The sequence below is a fragment of the Melanotaenia boesemani genome, chromosome 1 (genome assembly GCF_017639745.1).
Source record: "Melanotaenia boesemani isolate fMelBoe1 chromosome 1, fMelBoe1.pri, whole genome shotgun sequence".
NCBI lineage: Eukaryota > Metazoa > Chordata > Actinopteri > Atheriniformes > Melanotaeniidae > Melanotaenia > Melanotaenia boesemani.
Window position 1 is genome coordinate 26155520 of NC_055682.1, and position 16795 is coordinate 26172314.

At 39.1% G+C, this 16795-nt stretch overlaps 2 protein-coding genes across 5 annotated transcripts in view; one reads left to right on the forward strand and one right to left on the reverse strand.

Annotated features, from left to right (window-relative positions):
- The window catches only part of kif26ba (kinesin family member 26Ba), a 77994-nt gene extending 71396 nt beyond the window's left edge, over window positions 1-6598 (reverse strand). The window contains exon 1 of the mRNA XM_041981686.1: window positions 6192-6598. Within this exon, the coding sequence (XP_041837620.1) occupies window positions 6192-6584 (393 nt within the window). The 5' untranslated portion in view covers window positions 6585-6598. The remainder of the gene's footprint in view (window positions 1-6191) is intronic.
- Window positions 6599-10484: 3886 nt separating this feature from the next.
- Window positions 10485-16082, forward strand: si:dkey-127k13.1 (PWWP domain-containing DNA repair factor 3A). 4 transcript variants are annotated; one of them, XM_041990293.1, is made up of 14 exons: window positions 10485-10717; window positions 11285-11431; window positions 11589-11896; window positions 12008-12257; window positions 12458-12592; window positions 13632-13702; window positions 13981-14057; window positions 14175-14235; window positions 14336-14411; window positions 14495-14545; window positions 14658-14905; window positions 15180-15395; window positions 15476-15564; window positions 15659-16082. In XM_041990293.1, the coding sequence occupies exons 2-14, from the start codon at window positions 11392-11394 to the stop codon at window positions 15756-15758; spliced, it is 1722 nt and encodes a 573-aa protein (XP_041846227.1). In that variant the 5' UTR covers window positions 10485-10717; window positions 11285-11391; the 3' UTR covers window positions 15759-16082. The 4 variants fall into 4 exon arrangements, with proteins under 4 accessions (XP_041846227.1, XP_041846210.1, XP_041846203.1 ...); XM_041990276.1 differs by having other exon boundaries at window positions 10486-10717; window positions 11278-11431; window positions 12455-12592; XM_041990269.1 differs by having other exon boundaries at window positions 10486-10717; window positions 12455-12592.
- The last annotated feature ends 713 nt before the right edge of the window (window positions 16083-16795 follow it).

Here is a 16795-nt window from a genome sequence, read left to right on the forward strand (position 1 = left end):
AAAAAAACACTAATTATAGTATACATGACCAGGATGAAGAACTACTATATTCACGTGCCAACATTTTTATCTCCATGAGAAATAGGAAACTACAGATGCTGATCAATACTATCTGCTATCTGTTCCACTGACCTGTCTTATCAGTGTCAGCAGCCTGACTTTTCCAGAAAACCACAGACCATGCTCTTGACAAATTTGCATTCTTTAGCTATTTTAAACACGTGCACCATTTACTTTTTCCTTGATAATGATTCTGCATGTGACATTTTGATGCTAACAACGGTTTCTGCTGTTTATTACTATGTTAAAAGTGGAGTGCGTCCTTAGAGAACAAAGGCATATTCCTGTGTATGTGTGTGGCATGTGTCCTTAAGTGTTATCTTAAATTTCCAAGATTCAAGATTCTTTATTGTCTCCATTGGGAGAAATTTGCTTCTTAAATTTGCACGTTGAAGAAGACATCTGTAGTTTTAACTATATTTATATGTAAAATGATGACTCAAAGTATCAGATGTAAGAAGCAACAGAATGAGTTCTTCTCCTCTGACAGAGTGTACTGCCTCCATCTGGTTAACAAGCAACAGGAGCAACACTAAATACATGTAAACAACATCATCACAGGTGCTGCTGTTTCCTCCCTGCTGTCACTACCCATGTCAATGAAGGTATAGCCAAATTTTTCTCTTTGCCTTACAGAAATTTCCATCAGGTTTGTTTCCATTAGCTTGTTTGAAGGGAATAAACTAGGTTAGTATTGTAGTGTACTGGTGGCAGTGGCAATGTAGGCTACACTGCATGTGACTGTAATAAAGTAGTGTATGTAAAGTAGAAGTAAAGTGAAGGAAGGGAGACACACTCACACGTATAAAAGTCTAGTTTTTATTGCTCATGGCTACTGCATGGACACAGTATATTCCTTAACCCCTCACTCTAACTGTAACATCACAAATTAATGCCTAATTCTAACCCTGATAGGGATAAAATTGCAGCCCAAATATTTCCCAGAGGTTCCTGTAAGTCAGTGTGCAGTCAGATGCAGAAGCAGGTACACATGCATTATTTTAATGATGATGGTGATAATAATGGTGATGAATGATGAATGATGGCTAAACATGGCAAAAATTGAGAAAAATCTAATGTTTTACCAATTTTTTCCAGTTCATAACTGTTGGCCATCTTTATTTTCTAGCTGATAGTTCACATGACCAGTTCTCAGCAGCACATTCACAACTGTTTTTCAAGAGGCATTTCAATTCCCCTAACACACTACACCTCAGCTCAACCCAGATGAGCTGAAATACCTTTTTCCCCCATTTTATTTTAAATGTGCATAAAAATGTTAAACAACTGACCAAACAACAAACACTGTTATCAGAGAGTAATAGACAGTGTTTGTCTGTTTAGGAAAATTAAATGTAATGAAAAAAAAAAAAAGTTTGTCCCACAGAAAGCTGTAGTTTTCAAGTGTCACTGCACTATTAAATTACCTCAGCATTAAAAACATGCATTAAAGTCCAAAATTTATGTGTAGAAAAAGCTGCTGACATGTTTGATGTTCAGTCATGTGTGAGCAGAGCCATCTAATGTAAACACTTTAGCTGCATGTGTGATATTCATAATTCCAACAGTGAAGTTTTCTATATTTCAAATGACAAATTCAAATAGATTTTTAAAACAAAATGAAAGCAATCTTACTGAATCTCAAGTTGCCACTAAGAGGTCCTCACAAGGTAATATAACCACTTTGGCTTTTTCTTATGTCTGATGTGGAACTGTATATGTTTAACTTTCTAAACATGAAAGATTTGGACTTTTAGCTGATCTGAAACAGACTGCTGGTGTCTAAAATACACACAAACACACATACACACAGTGACCCAGTTTCCTGAGCTGAACTGGACCAACCAAAAACAGATCATCCTCCATCCAATTATGATTTGGGCATGGATATAAGGGATAAATACACAGACACACACAGCTACACAAACCAGTAGAGTAGGGACAGAGGCCCTAAGTGGATGCAGCTGTATAGCCAGATGTGCTTTGAGACATGCAACTGTGCATGCATTTTTGGTGCGCATCTAAACCTTGAAACACACTCTGCTTCAACAGAGCACTGTTTTGCCCCCACACTCACACAATAGTGCCCCCAGGAAAATGACCTGCCTGCCTCATACTCTTGTTTTTCAAAAAAAAGAAAACAACAACAACTGGGAATGCATTTGCTTTTAATTTGAGGACACCAGTTAGGACACCAGCACAGAATAGTACAAAAATCTTCCCCTGTCTGGTGTCAGTCAATCATTTAGTCCATCTTCATCTCTTTATAATCTTTGTCCATAAACTATCAACTCCTCTTTGAGGCATGAGCAGTCAGGCTGCTCCTGATGAAATGTATTGATGAAGTTAATTCAACATAATCCACAAAAATCCACATTGACTAGCTGCTGCTTATACAATCTACAAGTGGACGAGTCTTCTTCAGTCATGATATTTAAGGATTGTGACAAATGTCACAAACTCATTTTAGTGAGTGCATGTAGACACAGAAAAATTTACATACATACACACGCAGACACTCATCTGCAGACACGCACACAGCAAAATATTCAAAAGGTAAGAGCTGTGAAGGTCACAATTAACATAATATTAACAGCACTGTGGGAGAATGTGTGTGTGGACCTGTTTTACTCATGTGGTGAGGACAAATGCGCTCACACAACTTCACAGTGGGAAGTTTATTTGTTTGTTGGGGGGAAAAGAAGCCACACTCAAATTAATTATTACATTTCAAGGTGAAGCCTTGACTTAAGATAAGGGTTGAAGTTAGACAAGCAGTGGTTAAAAGAAGTCTTGTGGAAATGAATACAAGTCCTCTGAAGCTGGAGCAACTTGACTGTGAGTGTGGGTGGCTAGCATGGCTCAAGCATGACCTGTCATGTCTACATATTCATGAGACTACCAAAGGTTTGCGTGTGTTTATGTGGGAGTTTTTATTCATTGGCAAATGTTTGTGTGTTTGTATTCTAGCTGTGTGGGGATCACATGTCCCGCTGTCCTGTGGGAATAGCATGAGATCTCATACTGACAGAACACTTAGAACACGCATGTGCACACACACGCCGAACTGCTGCTGTGGCACATTTGGTGAAGGAGAAGGATTATTAGGTCACATTGCATCACCCAGGACATGAGTTCAGCTTTTCTTTGACACAGAACACCTGTGCAGGTCATCTTGTCTCAGTAAAAATGTAAAAAAAAATATATAAATAAATAAAATCTATTTGGCTAAAATAACTGAACCGTTAAGTTATTCAGTAATGACCCAGAGGTATTTTACAGCAAGGAGACTGATCCTGTTCTGTTTCTGCAGAGGAGCTGCTCAATGACGAGCATCTTCTATCTGAAACGTCTGTGTTGGCTGTATGAGCTTATTAGGTTAGTAGAAACTTTCATTCGCTTGGTCCATTACGGGTCGAGGGTAAGCTGGAGCCTATCCCATCATTAACAGGTGAGAGGCAGGGTACACCCTGGACAGGTCACCAGTCCATTGCAGGGCCAACACATAGGGGACAAACAACCATTCACACTCGCACACACTCTTAGGGAGAATTTAGAGTAATCAATTGACCTAACATGCATGTTTTTGGACGGTGGGAGGAAGCCTGAGTACCTGGAGAGAACCCACGCATACATGGGGAGAACATGCAAACTCCACCGCCCTCAAGGTTGGAACCTCCCCCCAGCCAAGAATCAAACCAGCGACCTTCTTGCTATGAGGCTGCGGTGCTAACCACCACACCACCGTGCAGAAACATGGTTTCAATATTTAACATGTTTAAAAGTTTTAAAATCAAAGTTAACATGACAGGCTGAAAGAATGCTGTGCAGACTATATTTGATCTGGGAGTGAATTTTCCTTTTAACTTCTCCTAAGTAGAACTGGTTCTCCTATACCACCATACCATGGCAGATCTAACTCTTTTTCCTTTTCTTTGTGTGGATCAAAGTGTCTAAAAGAGTTGTATCAGGTGTGTTTGCCAAAGGTTCAAACAACCCCACATCATAGGAAGAAATGACAAAACAGTAAGAAAGGGTGGCTGATATACCATCTGACTCTTATTTGCCTTGGTGTGTACTTTGCGTCTTTTTTTTGCCTTGAAATATGTTTGCTGTAATTTAGAGATGGTGTCAACTCGTGGTTTGTCCAGGAGGTCAGCTTTATACTCCTCTGTGTACTAAAATCTCAGCATTGTCTGCAGCACATGTACATGAGGGCAATTTCTGCCAAACAGATGGCTGGGATTGTGGTGTGTAAAGTCTAACTAGTTTAGTAAAGGCATTCTTAGAAATTCAGTGAACAACCGTTGAATATGTGAAGAGTATATGTTGAGCTGAAGATGCAGTTGCTATGAACTCGTTCAGAAAACATTCAAATGTTTCTACTGAGTATAAAATTACTCTGATGGTATTTACTGTGCTGCATGCATGGTGTAATTTGCACCTGTATTCAAAGGTACCTTTTTTCTAAGCATTTTCTGTTTTTCAATAATATGTCCTTGAACCATGAGGATCATGATGCTACATTATTTAAGGCTTGGTTATGTAGTTGTGCACATCATTGTAGGTCCAGTTTTACCTTAAAACTATTTTACCCTGTACTGTAGGTAGAACAATAGTATTTAATAACACAAACAGTAATGTTTAACAATAAAACATGACAGTAGCTTACAAACCCAAGTTATAATACACTGTACTGGGCTTGTGTTCATTCTATACTGAAATAAAATTGACCACAATGAGGAAGCTGTAATCAGCCTGAACCCAACCTCACAAATAATGTTTTAATTAGTGGTCTACCAACCAGCAGTTCTAACTAACCCCTACTGCTCCTAACCATTTCCAACTGTCTTACTCTTTCACCAATAAAAATCCAGTCTCTCCTCCCTGTTAGCGTTTTACACACAGTATAAGCCTCACAGTCTCAGCTCTATATCTGCTTCTGCATGTTATTAGCAGCATGTTTCATCATATGTCCTTATTTGTTACCAGTTACCTCAAAGCCTTGTGTGTGGCCCAGTGTATTCACCACTTAAATTCAAAATAAACCCAGGGGCAAAATGTAGACAGTCAAAAACACTGCCAGGTAGATTTTCATGATGTTTTTTTTAGGATTCATGTGTGAATACACATAACCACTCTGTTTGAGCCAACCCCATTTCTAAAGCAAAATGTTATTTTTTCCAATTATGCTGTTGTATATAACCCAAGAGAGTAAAAAAAAATTATAATGAAATAAAAGGACTTCTTTAGTTGCAAAAAGCATCATTATAGTTAAAAGCGAAGCTTTGCCTCTTGTTGAAAAAGGCTGCCAGCACAGGTCTTTAATCTATTAACTATAAATGGAAGAAAAGTGAAAATATCTGGTGTACAAATAAAAAGAAATAACAAATAGTCATGATGATAAATGTGTAACTTTGTCTTCTGTCCAAAATCAACTTGAAGCACTCGGGGACTCTTAACCTGCCTACTGAGAATCACCAGACTAATGAAAATAAATCAGATTATCTGCACATGGAAAACCCCACTCAAAAAAACATCAGTTCATGTAGTGTAGATAAATAAGTGCTGCAACCAGTCAGTGGCTTACAGTAATCCATCCTGCTGATTCTGCCAAAAGCAGGAAATCAGTGTACAACAAAATAAAGTGAGCTCACTGATTTAGTGAAAATGGATCAAAAAGGAAAAAAGATAAGAATCAAAACAGTCTCAGTTGTGGTTGTCGTTTTGTTTTTGGCACTCTGTCAGTACTTGATTAGCAGCCTCAGATACAATAATTATCCAAAATCCCAAAGGCTGTTCGGTTTCTGCTCCTTTTCGCAGCTGTTCAAGTGGGGGTTGACTAACAGTATATATCAACCTCCTTATGATTTATGACAACAGTAACTGTGATGACACAGCAGCACCGTAAGCAGAGAATGATTAGCAGCCCAGTCTTTCATGAGGAATCAAGTTAATAAGTGTCACTGTTCAAATGCCAAAATTAATGAGGGAGCAAGTTATTTTTGGACTTTATGCCAGTGAGCATTACCAACAAATCAAAAGATAACCAACAGCTTAAGGGTGCACATAAACATGTAAGATATATTCACACATTTGTAGACATAAAAAAAAGCAATGTGAATATTTACCTTGCTGGAGTACGGTCCAGGAATGAGCAGTTTCAGTGCTTGTCGCTTTAACTCTGCCAGCCGAGCATTGCAGTTTTCACACCATATCACTCTCTCACTACCAGGAGAACTTCCACTGCCTGACGCTGGTGATCCCGTCCCAAAACCTGGAGAACCACCGAGAGAACCTGGTGATCCTGTGCCAATACCTGGAGAGATGGTTCCTGGGGATCCAGAAAAGGATCCCGGTGATGAGATTCCTGAGCCTGGAGACGGGGTGCCAGTGGAACTGGGCATGGAGCCAGCACCCTCTGGTGTGGGCCGTGTGCTGGAGCGGGTGGTGTCCTCGTAGCCCTTTCGGTACCATGTGTCCGGGAAAAAGGAGGAAGATTTTGTTGGAGATGTGTCAGGCATCTACAAAAAATACAGAAAGGTTTCTGGCTTTTCATTCGCAGAAATGCACAATAAATCATAAAGCGGTTTGTGAATGTATGCACTGATGAGTCTCCCCACACAACAGGTTGCACTGGGATGAGAAGAATATCCTGAGAAGAAGGCTAGAGCACATGGCCTGTATTAAGCTATTTGCATTTTGCCTATAAATCAAAACAGTAATGTGCACAAACAGTAATCCACCCAGTTATTTATATAAGCAGGTTGCCTATTTTTTAGCATTTCTGAAATTCCCAAGAGAATTGACAATAAGTGATTCTATCAAAAAAAAAAAAGAAAAAAAAACTTAGATTGATTCTCAGCTCCAACATCTATGTTGGTACAACATGAAAATATAAATGAACAGAGACTATTCCAGAAAGAAACATGCATGCTGATCATGCAGCAGACCATCACTGTAGTGTATCCACCCTGGCTAGAAAAAGAGTCAAACCTTGGTTAGATTTTCTGAAAAACCTAAAATGAATAATACTAAAAATCTACTACCCAAGTCAAATCAGCATACTGGTTGCTTCTATTAATATCTAAACATGATCAAACCAGTCTATCCCTGTATTATTTTGTTCTACTCAGCCACATGGGAACATCAAATGAGCCACAAAGAGTTGAGAATTTGATCTTTTGCGCCTGGATGAATCCATTCAGAGTACATAACCACTGATGTGGTGGCGGCTGGGGATGCTTGGCACAACTGTAATCCCTCACTGGTGCCATAATAAAGCATCACTGTGTAGGATGATAGGTGGGAATGCTCAATCATATCCATGTGAAGAGGTGGGTATAATATGACCAAACCCGGTGTAATAAATTAAGGCTAATGATGCTGTAGGTGGTAGGCAGAGACACAGGTGTGGGTATGATACCCGATTTGCCTCAGTTAGGGATAATTAAGAGATGCAGCAGATCTATCAGTGAAAATTCCACAGCATTGTTGTGACACCATTAGCAGTGATGTGTGAAGTGTGATATTCACTAAGCAATCAATCAGCAGCATGGACACGAATCTAATGAGAGCTGTCAGCAGTTTCATATTTATGACGTCCTGAAAATGGAAGCAAACTACAGTTTGTAATTAAAATGGTTGGGTAATGCAATGAAGAGCATGCAGCACTGAATGGGTGATAAGTTTTTATGTTTTCTAGGCTTTAACAGTGGAGCATCAACTCTTCTACTGCTGGACTGAAAAACCTACCCCATATTTTCTGCTCCGGCTGCTCCTCTCCTTAGTCCCCGACAGTGAAGTCATGTTGGAGGTGAGAGGAGGGGGAGGAGAGGAGAAAGAAGCTCTGCTGTCGTTTCACATTCAAAAAGAAACCTCTGGATCGATTTCAATTAACTACGCGCCCCTGCAGTTTGCTCTTCTCGGGCTTTAGGTAAAACCCACAGCTGGTCTTAGATGCATGTGGAAATCGGTTATATCCTCATCCCGCTGCCAAAAGAGAAAATATCTCAGATGGTTTATTTTTTTTCCGCGGTTTTGTTGTGTCAGAATAAAAATGAAAAGCCTTAGGACCACTTCTCAAAGCCAGAAAATTCAAGCAGGTCGTGCAGACCGCTCCCAGTCAGCAGATTGTGCTCTGCGCTCAGTGAGGCTCCCTGATCAGTAGCACACTGGACTGGCACCGCGGCGCGCTCAGCCCTGCCTCTCATTAGCTCTGCGTCTCACGTTGCTCAGGTAAATCTACCGCCCCCCCCGGGATGAAGTCAGATCTAATGACAAAGTCACGACTCGTCGGAAACCAGTAGCACCCGACTGATACCGAGCTCAGCTACAGGAGTCAGGTCCTCTTGACTGAGACTTTTAAATGGTCCTCTGCGCACCCTCCTGTTGACTTTCCTTGGCTCCGGGCTCTGCAGAGGCCAGCAGTGGACTGAGAAGCGAGACGCACATCTGGATGAGGGAGGGGCCAACTTGCCTCTCGTCAACCTCAGGCCAATGCACATCCAGAGGTTCCAACTGAGTGGCAGGTGAACTGCTGCAAGCCCGGTGAAGGAAGAGAGATAGTGTTTTTACCATAAAGGTTGTTGGGAGCTACGATCTTCCATGTTCAACAAGAGGTGCATAATCTCAGAATTTTAGGATTTGTGGTTTTGGCTCTGAGACTTCTTCTAAGGAACAGCTAATTGATAAAGAAAAAAAGAAAGAGGAAAAAAATAATTTAGGAAAGTGTCCTAAAATTGTCAGTCAAAACAAATGACCAACTTGTCACAAGAAGCGTATGAATCATAGCCGACTTAGAAACATTGAGAAATATCACAATAAAATTTAATATTATTACCTTTTTGGAAAATCTAAAAATCGACGCATGAGCATGAATCTGGAGAAGCCCATGTTTAAAGTCACTTTATAGAGACCTGAGAACAGCTAGTGAATGGTTACACAGTGCACTCTGCTGTTGCCATGAGGGTATTACTCTAGGAGCTACACAGCCCAGCATTTCATGAGGAGTTTCAAATCTTCATAGAAATTAAACATTTCCAACAAACCAAGAGGCAGGAAACACCAACTCTTATGTAGAGCTACTAAACTCAAGCTCAACAAATTCAAACTGTCACATCATTAAGTTGGTAATGCAAGTGCACGAAGTGTCAGTTGGGTACCCCAAAAGCATATGAGAACATAAATCAAATTTGAATGGCATTATGCTCAGTTTCAGGGTGCTGTTATTTATTTATTTTTGTATTTAATACCTGTCACACATTTAGAACATTGTGGGATTTCCTACCATTTTATTGTGGGGAGGACATGTAGTAATTAAAGCGACAGAGGATAGACCCAAAGTGGCCCAACGTGTGCCAAATAATGTTAACCAACACCACTACACCACCACCACCATGTTGATACAAGGCAGAATGGATCCATATTTTATGATGTTTGCTACAAATTTTGACCCTGTTATCTGAATTTCTTTTCAGCTTTATACAGGACTTGCTTAAAGTAAAATAAATGGTGCTTCTCTTGTTCTTCTTTTAAAAATCAAGTTGCTTACAGAATTAACCAGGTAAACCTATACACTGGTGTGGGTTGGCTTTTTGAACAAATAGAGTGGCTTGATAATTGTTGTATAGGCCACTTGCTTTTTGTAATAGAAGCATAAGGTTTTTTTTTTCACTTTAAGCAAGGAGGCCTGCATAAAGTTGATTAGAAGTCAACAAACCTGAGGTAGAGTATTTTAAAAATGCACCAAGAAGCACTTCCAAAGCCCTTGTTTCCTACCATCTCAATGTTGCAGCTTTGAACTCCTCAAAACTTACCAAACTAAAAAACAACGAAAATAAATAAATAAATAAATGTTTGGTGGTTTTACTCAGTTCTGAGTTTGTTTAAGTGATTTATGAAAAAGGGAACAAGAAAAAAAATATTGATCATTTTGACAGTTTATGTGCGTGGACATTTTTGGCCACGAAGGTCACCTAAGACTGTACCACGCACCAGCAGAGTATAAAATGTCATAAAAAGACACTTTGACTAAAAATATCTGAGGGGGACATAAGGCTTAACCATGTGATTCTGAATCCTGACAACAAACAGTCGAACAGTTGTACCTATAATACGGCCAGTGAGTGTATTAGACTGTGTATCATTAATGTGTAGCAACAAATAAAATGAAAAAAAAAAAAAAATGTACAATTAAACTTCTAATAAGTATAAACTATTTATTTCCACCACGAGGTCCAGCAATGACATATGTATATCTTATTCTTGCATAGCTTGAATCGGTGTTTCGGGGACAGTCTTCGCGTGTGTTTCATTTTATTAAAACATTTTATTACAACCTCTCACGGCTCTTACCTCCGTCTATTTATTGTAAACAACCGTTATTTAGACAGCTCCAGCAACACATTCCAGACCACTGGGTGGCGTTAGGCTAAAAACGTGACATGACTATTGAACGGGTCACGAACGAAAACAAATTGTTTGCAACATTGTGCACGACATTGTGCTTTCACTATTTAAGTTGAATTAGTTGTCATTCTTAACTTAAATACAATCAGCACTTTTGTGCAACAGTACATATGAACGAGAACTACGATGCCAGATCGCCGTGTGGACACTGGCAGCTAGCTACCAAACAACAAACCTAAACTTAAAGGTGAGTAGCTAGCTTTAGCTAGGCTAGTGGTTTAGTTAGTTTGCCTCGGCTTAAACGTTTAAGGACTGATCTCGCTGTCTTTCTTTTTCTAACGGTTGCTTTAGATAATTTAGTAGAATGTAATGTTAGCTTGTACCGAAGTCTGACTTAAGCTGTAGCTGAGGCACTACTTCCTGAAGGAACCGTGGGAACACAGTCACTGCTTCGAGCTTGTAGCAGTTAAGTCTCGCACTGTATTATAAATAAGACAACCGAGCTGTTTACTCGCAGCCTCTTCATAATGTCGTTTAATTAATTTCTTAACATCGTGATGAGCCCGTAATCTGTCAAACAGTCGTTCTTACTCATTCAAAAAGAAACTTTTTAAGACAGTTACCAGTTTTGTTTATTTTTTAACAAAGTGGTTGCATCTTTTGTAATAAAAATGAAATGACTGCCATTTAACAATATCAAACGCGCACGATAGAAAGATGCAAAAAATGGCAGTTTAGGCGAAAGTGTATTTACATCAGGCCAAATGAAATGTTGTTACTTGTCTTGTTTTTTACCACACTTCTTAGCTGTCAGACAGCGCTGACGCTTTCAGTGGTAAGTCAAGTTGCGCAACAGAAGAAATTAAACCCAATAAATACACTTCTTGACACGGGTAAACCTGGGAAGTATTCTGTGAGCCAATGAAAAGAAAGCTTCCAGATGAGAGGACAGAGATGAAAGGTAACTATCATTTAGTTGTATTCTATAATGACAATAACAGATTTAAAGCTGAATCATACATTATATTTTGTAAGCAATTTTAAAGCTTTCAGACTTTAAAAAAGTTCTGATTTGACTCTTGATAACAGCAGAGAAATGACTCCACACTGTCTTTCAGGAGGATCACGTAAAACAAGAAAAAGGGAACCTAAAAAGACCTGCGCAGATAATGTCACTACAGACACCGTCTTATCTGCAGGAAGAGAGAAATTAAATATTGTGGCAAGCAGTGACCTGTCCACCCTCAGCCAGTCCGCTTTGAGTTCCTTAACAAGTACTCCAAAAAGAGGGAAAGGACCAACAAGACAGATACAAGAAGCCAGTCTGACCTCCACCCCAGTCCACATTCTGTCCAACATTTCAGACTCCCCTCCTGGAGTAAATGAATTTCAGCTACAGTTCACAGAACCCATCACTCAGCCAACGGTGTGCTATGAAATCAAACTTATTTTACTGATCACCAGTATTAATTTCCTTGTATTTTGCCTGTATAGATTATAAAACTTACAGTTACTTTAACTCTTTTTTGTGTTGTAGGCATCCGAGACAGATTCACCATGTTTCAACTCAAAAATTCGAAGGAGGAGAAGTAGAGCCTTTCAGCCGAGACAAGTTAAACAAAGGGCAGCTAAGGAGCAGACGCAGGCCGATGGATCTACGGTCAAGCGTGGGCGTGGCCGGCCGCGGAACACTGCGACTGGGGATTTAAAAAGGAAAGCCAATACTCAGCCATCTAAACGCTTAAGGCCAAGAGTTGAGCTGAATGAATTTACTGTGACAGAGGAAGGTAGGGTCTTGTGTATATTTCTGTCATTGTGCTTTTAAAGAAATCCATATTTTGTTTTTTGGGAGCATCATCCAAAGAGCCAAATTCCCTCTAGCACTAGTTATGGCAGTATGTGTCCCAGATAGCCTAAGTGGTATTATGTTTTTTTAACATCTGACTTTGTGTTTTTGTTATCTCCACACCCTTCTTCCCAAAAGAAGAGTCTTTGTTATCTTCGGATCTGTCAATAGAGCTGAGTCACCATGAGAATCCCACCTTGTCCCCCCTGGAAGATGAGAAAAGCGAGGAAGAGGAGGAGGAAGACTTCCCAAGTTTTATGACGCAAATGGACAAAAGTGAGAGAAGCTTAATGACTGAGTATAAGTAGCCTCCACAAAGATTACATTCTAATTGGATTTAAAACATTTGTGTGCTACCTAATATCAGAAATACAGAATTTGTAGTGGTGCAATTTCTTCTCACAGCACCTAAAAACATAATGGCATAATATTGAAGCTGTTAACACGTTATTTAATCTCAATCGTCCTGCAAACACATCACAAGGTGTCCATCAGTAGGGGTCTTTGGGGCCTTTCTTTTTTTGTTCTTCAGAATTCTCCATTCTCTAATGGGGACTGATAGTCTGCAGGAAGGCCAGTCCAGAACCTGTAGTGCTCCTCTTCCTCAGCTGTGCTTTTGCTAGATGTGCAGACTGTGATTTTGTGTTGTCTTATTGAAAAATTCTTGGTATCTAATGTAGACTGCATATGTTCCTTTGGAGTCTCAGTGAACTCTTTTGCATTAATGCCACCGTCAAATTCAATGAGCGTAAATGAGCTTTTTTTAAAAAGCACTGATGCAGCCCCGTTCCATCATCGAGGCTGGTTTATGGACTTGCTTCTGATAAGTCAGGATGGTGATTTTTGTCTTTGGTTCGGAGCACATGGCGTATTTTAAGTACTAATTAGTCTGACCACAGTGTCTTGCATGATGGTCCATCCCAGACTCCAGAAAGGTGGATGCTGCCTCTGGACAGTGTTAACGTAAGACTTCTGTTTTCCACAGTAAAACTTTAAGTGGCATTTGTTAATGTAACTTAGTGTTATTGTGCTTCGTAAAGGTTTTCTAGAATAATTACTTGCCAGTACAGTTATCGGCTGTTGGTTCCTGGATAGATGGTTCTTGATGTCTGATGGATTGAAGATTTCAGGTGTTCAGCTTAGAATTGTGCTGTTCCAATTTATGTATTGAAATAACTATTATGCACTGTAGCGGCTGTATTTTGAACTCATAATCCTGTTTTACATTTTCCATACCATACTTTTTTCTGAATAGAGGTTTTACTTAATATTTTTATTTTTCCCTTACGTATATGTTTATTGTTATTTCTTTCAGAGCCTCCGTCCATTACAGAGGGAACATTTGTGTGGTGCAAATATAGATCTTATCCATTCTGGCCTGCTCTGGTAGGTGCAAGAAAGGGTGGGGATAATTGATTTCTCACTGCGACAAGATGGTTTTTTTTTGTTTTTTTCATATAAGTCAGTGAAAAGACACTTCAAAAGCTGCCTGAATTCTGCATTGAGTAGTTTGAACTGCTAGATTTTTTTAAATGGTATCAACTTTTAAAGATGTTACACTGAGTGAGCCTTTACAGCAACATGAGGCCCATGGGGAAACATGATAATGTTCTTAACGCCTTTCGAGGTTTCAGTTCTGTTGAAACATGATATTTTATTTTCAGGTAAAAAGTGTGAACCGTAAGCAAAAGAAAGCGAGCATCGTGTTTATTGAAGACACAATTATCCAGAAGAAAAAAGGGTAGGTGATAAAATGTGTTCTGTTTCATTGCTTTGTTGGCTAATGCCTGTTCCTCTTTACGAGTGGGAAGTCTCATCTACTCTAATCTGATGTTATTATATGTTTGGATTTCTGAAGGTTTGGTTGTTCTCTGAAATCACTGAAGCCTTTTGACTGCGAAGACGCTGAAGAGCTTATCGTAAGGACTGCTCGTAATTTCTATATTAGTTTCTGAATAGTGTTTTTCTGCTAGTGGCAGGCTGTTTTTCTCACATGGATTTTTTTTTTTTAAATCACAGAAAAAAGCCAAAGAACTCTATGATGCTGTTATTACTTGGTCCTTAGAACTTATAAAAGACTACAGATTCCGGATTGGTAAGTATTGTCAGTTAAATACCTGCACAAAAAGAAACAGACAATGATTTTTCACATGAACTAATTATGTTTTCTTTTTGAAGCATGTGGCTCATTTTCTGGCTCCTTCATTGAGTACTTTAATCATGACATGAGTAAGCTTTTTAGTAAATACATCCCAAAATATTTGACTATCACGAAGTGAAAACTGTGCAGCCAAGCCTGGTCCTGATGATGCTCATCACTCCTGGTCTTTAACTGCTTTAGGTTACCCAGTGAGGAGAAAGTGTCCACAGGCGGCCTCAGATAGACTAGCCATCGCCAGTCATATCCTGATGGAGGAGCCATGTGATGATATAAAGGAGGAGAGTTTTAATGAGAAGCATGCAGACGAGCATGTCTGTGGGAGTTCAAAGAGGTTACTGCCAGACCGGACCCATGCTGCCCACAACCGTGCTAACGAGAAGCTTGTACAATTTATTGTCAAGCAGCACATGGTGGAGCAACACCTTCTGGTGGGATTAATCTTTTTGTTTTTGTTGTATCGTTGTGCAAGTGGAATTAGTATTGGTGCTTTCAGTACCATTTCCCCCTCATATTTATACAAGACTTCCACGCAGAAACATTTCATGTGCCCAGCAGTGGCTTCACAAGAACTGTTTGTGGACCCTGCTTATTTGCTTATTTTATATCAGAGCCTGTTATGTCTATGTCTATGTTTTCTGTCAGAGTGGATTGACTCTTTCTCTCTCTCTCTCTCTCTCTCTCTCTCTCTCTCTCTTCTTGCAGGCTGTGATCCGTGGGCAGCAGCAGTCCAGATGGCTTCGCGCTTTTTTGAATGCTAAGCGAAGACGTGTCGTGAACATATACTTGGAGGATGACAAACAGCTGGACCAGGTCTACTGGTACCTAAGTGACCTTTATACCAAAGCTGTAGACACCGCCCCTCATCCATCTGACGAGTACGAGCACGTCCCTTTTGTTCTAGATGTGCTTCTACCTGAGGTGAGAACAGCTGAGTTTTTTTTTTTATTTTTATTTATTTTTTTTATTATTATTTCTAAGTTTATTGTGTTTGTGTGCAGGCTATCATTTGCGCCATTGCGGGAGTGGAAAATGTTCCAGTAAAGAAGGCAGAAGAAAAGTACCTCAGAGGACGATGTATTAGCAACAGGTGAGAAGTTAGTGTTGAGAATTAAAGGGATATTTTTTATATTAGTCTGAATATAAAGTTGGAAGCTAAATATATTGAGTGACTGTGTTTTCAGAGAAAGACAAGAGTTTGACTTGATGATTGAGCGGGAGATGATGAGGAAGTCCCAGCATCATAATGAGATCATTGACGTATTCTCTGACCTTATTACTTAAGACCGACAAATTAATAAAGCCATCGTTGTTATTGTTTTATTTTTTGTTTGTTTGTTTTTTCATGGGTATTGCTTACCTATGTGCTGTGCAGATTATAAAAGCACATCATGTTTAATCAGCTCTGATACGCATTTTATTTTAACCACTATTGTAAAAATGGATGTGAAAGCGTAAGATCATGTGGCTTTTAATTACAACTGGCAGATGAAAGTAAATTTACTGCTAAGTGTCTCCCTGTGTTCAGTCAAGTGTTAATCTTTTGACTACATATGTTTTTGTGCAAAATTTCAATTTTTAATATAAACCAGTTTATTCAACTGTAAAGGCCTTTTGTTTTTATTTGGCTAAATCCTAAATAGACTCCCTCTCAGCAGAAGTTGATGATCACCGCAGCAACTATAAGAACACTGGTTAATAACATCCTCTTCCAAGTCCAAGCCAATCTCTAACAAGTTTTCAAAAAGAAATCCATTCCCATCCTTCATTTTTCCACAAAGTTTCACGAACTTCACCCTGGTAATGCCTATATTACTTCGGTGACATCCATCTATTTTCTATACCGCTAATTCAGGGTCATGGCGAAGCTGGACAGTTGTGATCCACATGGCATTTTTTATTAAAATAGTATAAGTATGTAAATGTATGTAGAAATATTTGTATAAATACATACAGTTTATGTTATGTCTTTAATTGAAAGCTGAAAGAAAATACATTTAATTTGACTCACATCATAGTGTAAATATACTGTACATGTGTTTTTTGAAAGATTTTAAGTTAAAAGTAAGACTGACACCAAAGAGGAAAAATAACAGCACCAGAGACAGTCATTATGTCAGATAAACAGGGCTACAAATATATACAAATATTTTAGGGAGGGGGGAATAAATGGACAAAACTACTTCATTTTTTCTTTTACTTATTTATTATAAGATTTATTTTATAGCCCAATATATCCTTGTTTCAAGTGCATATTTATTTATAAAACTCAAGATTAAAAAATACTGCCGAATATGTAATTTCACCATGTGTGCCCAAAC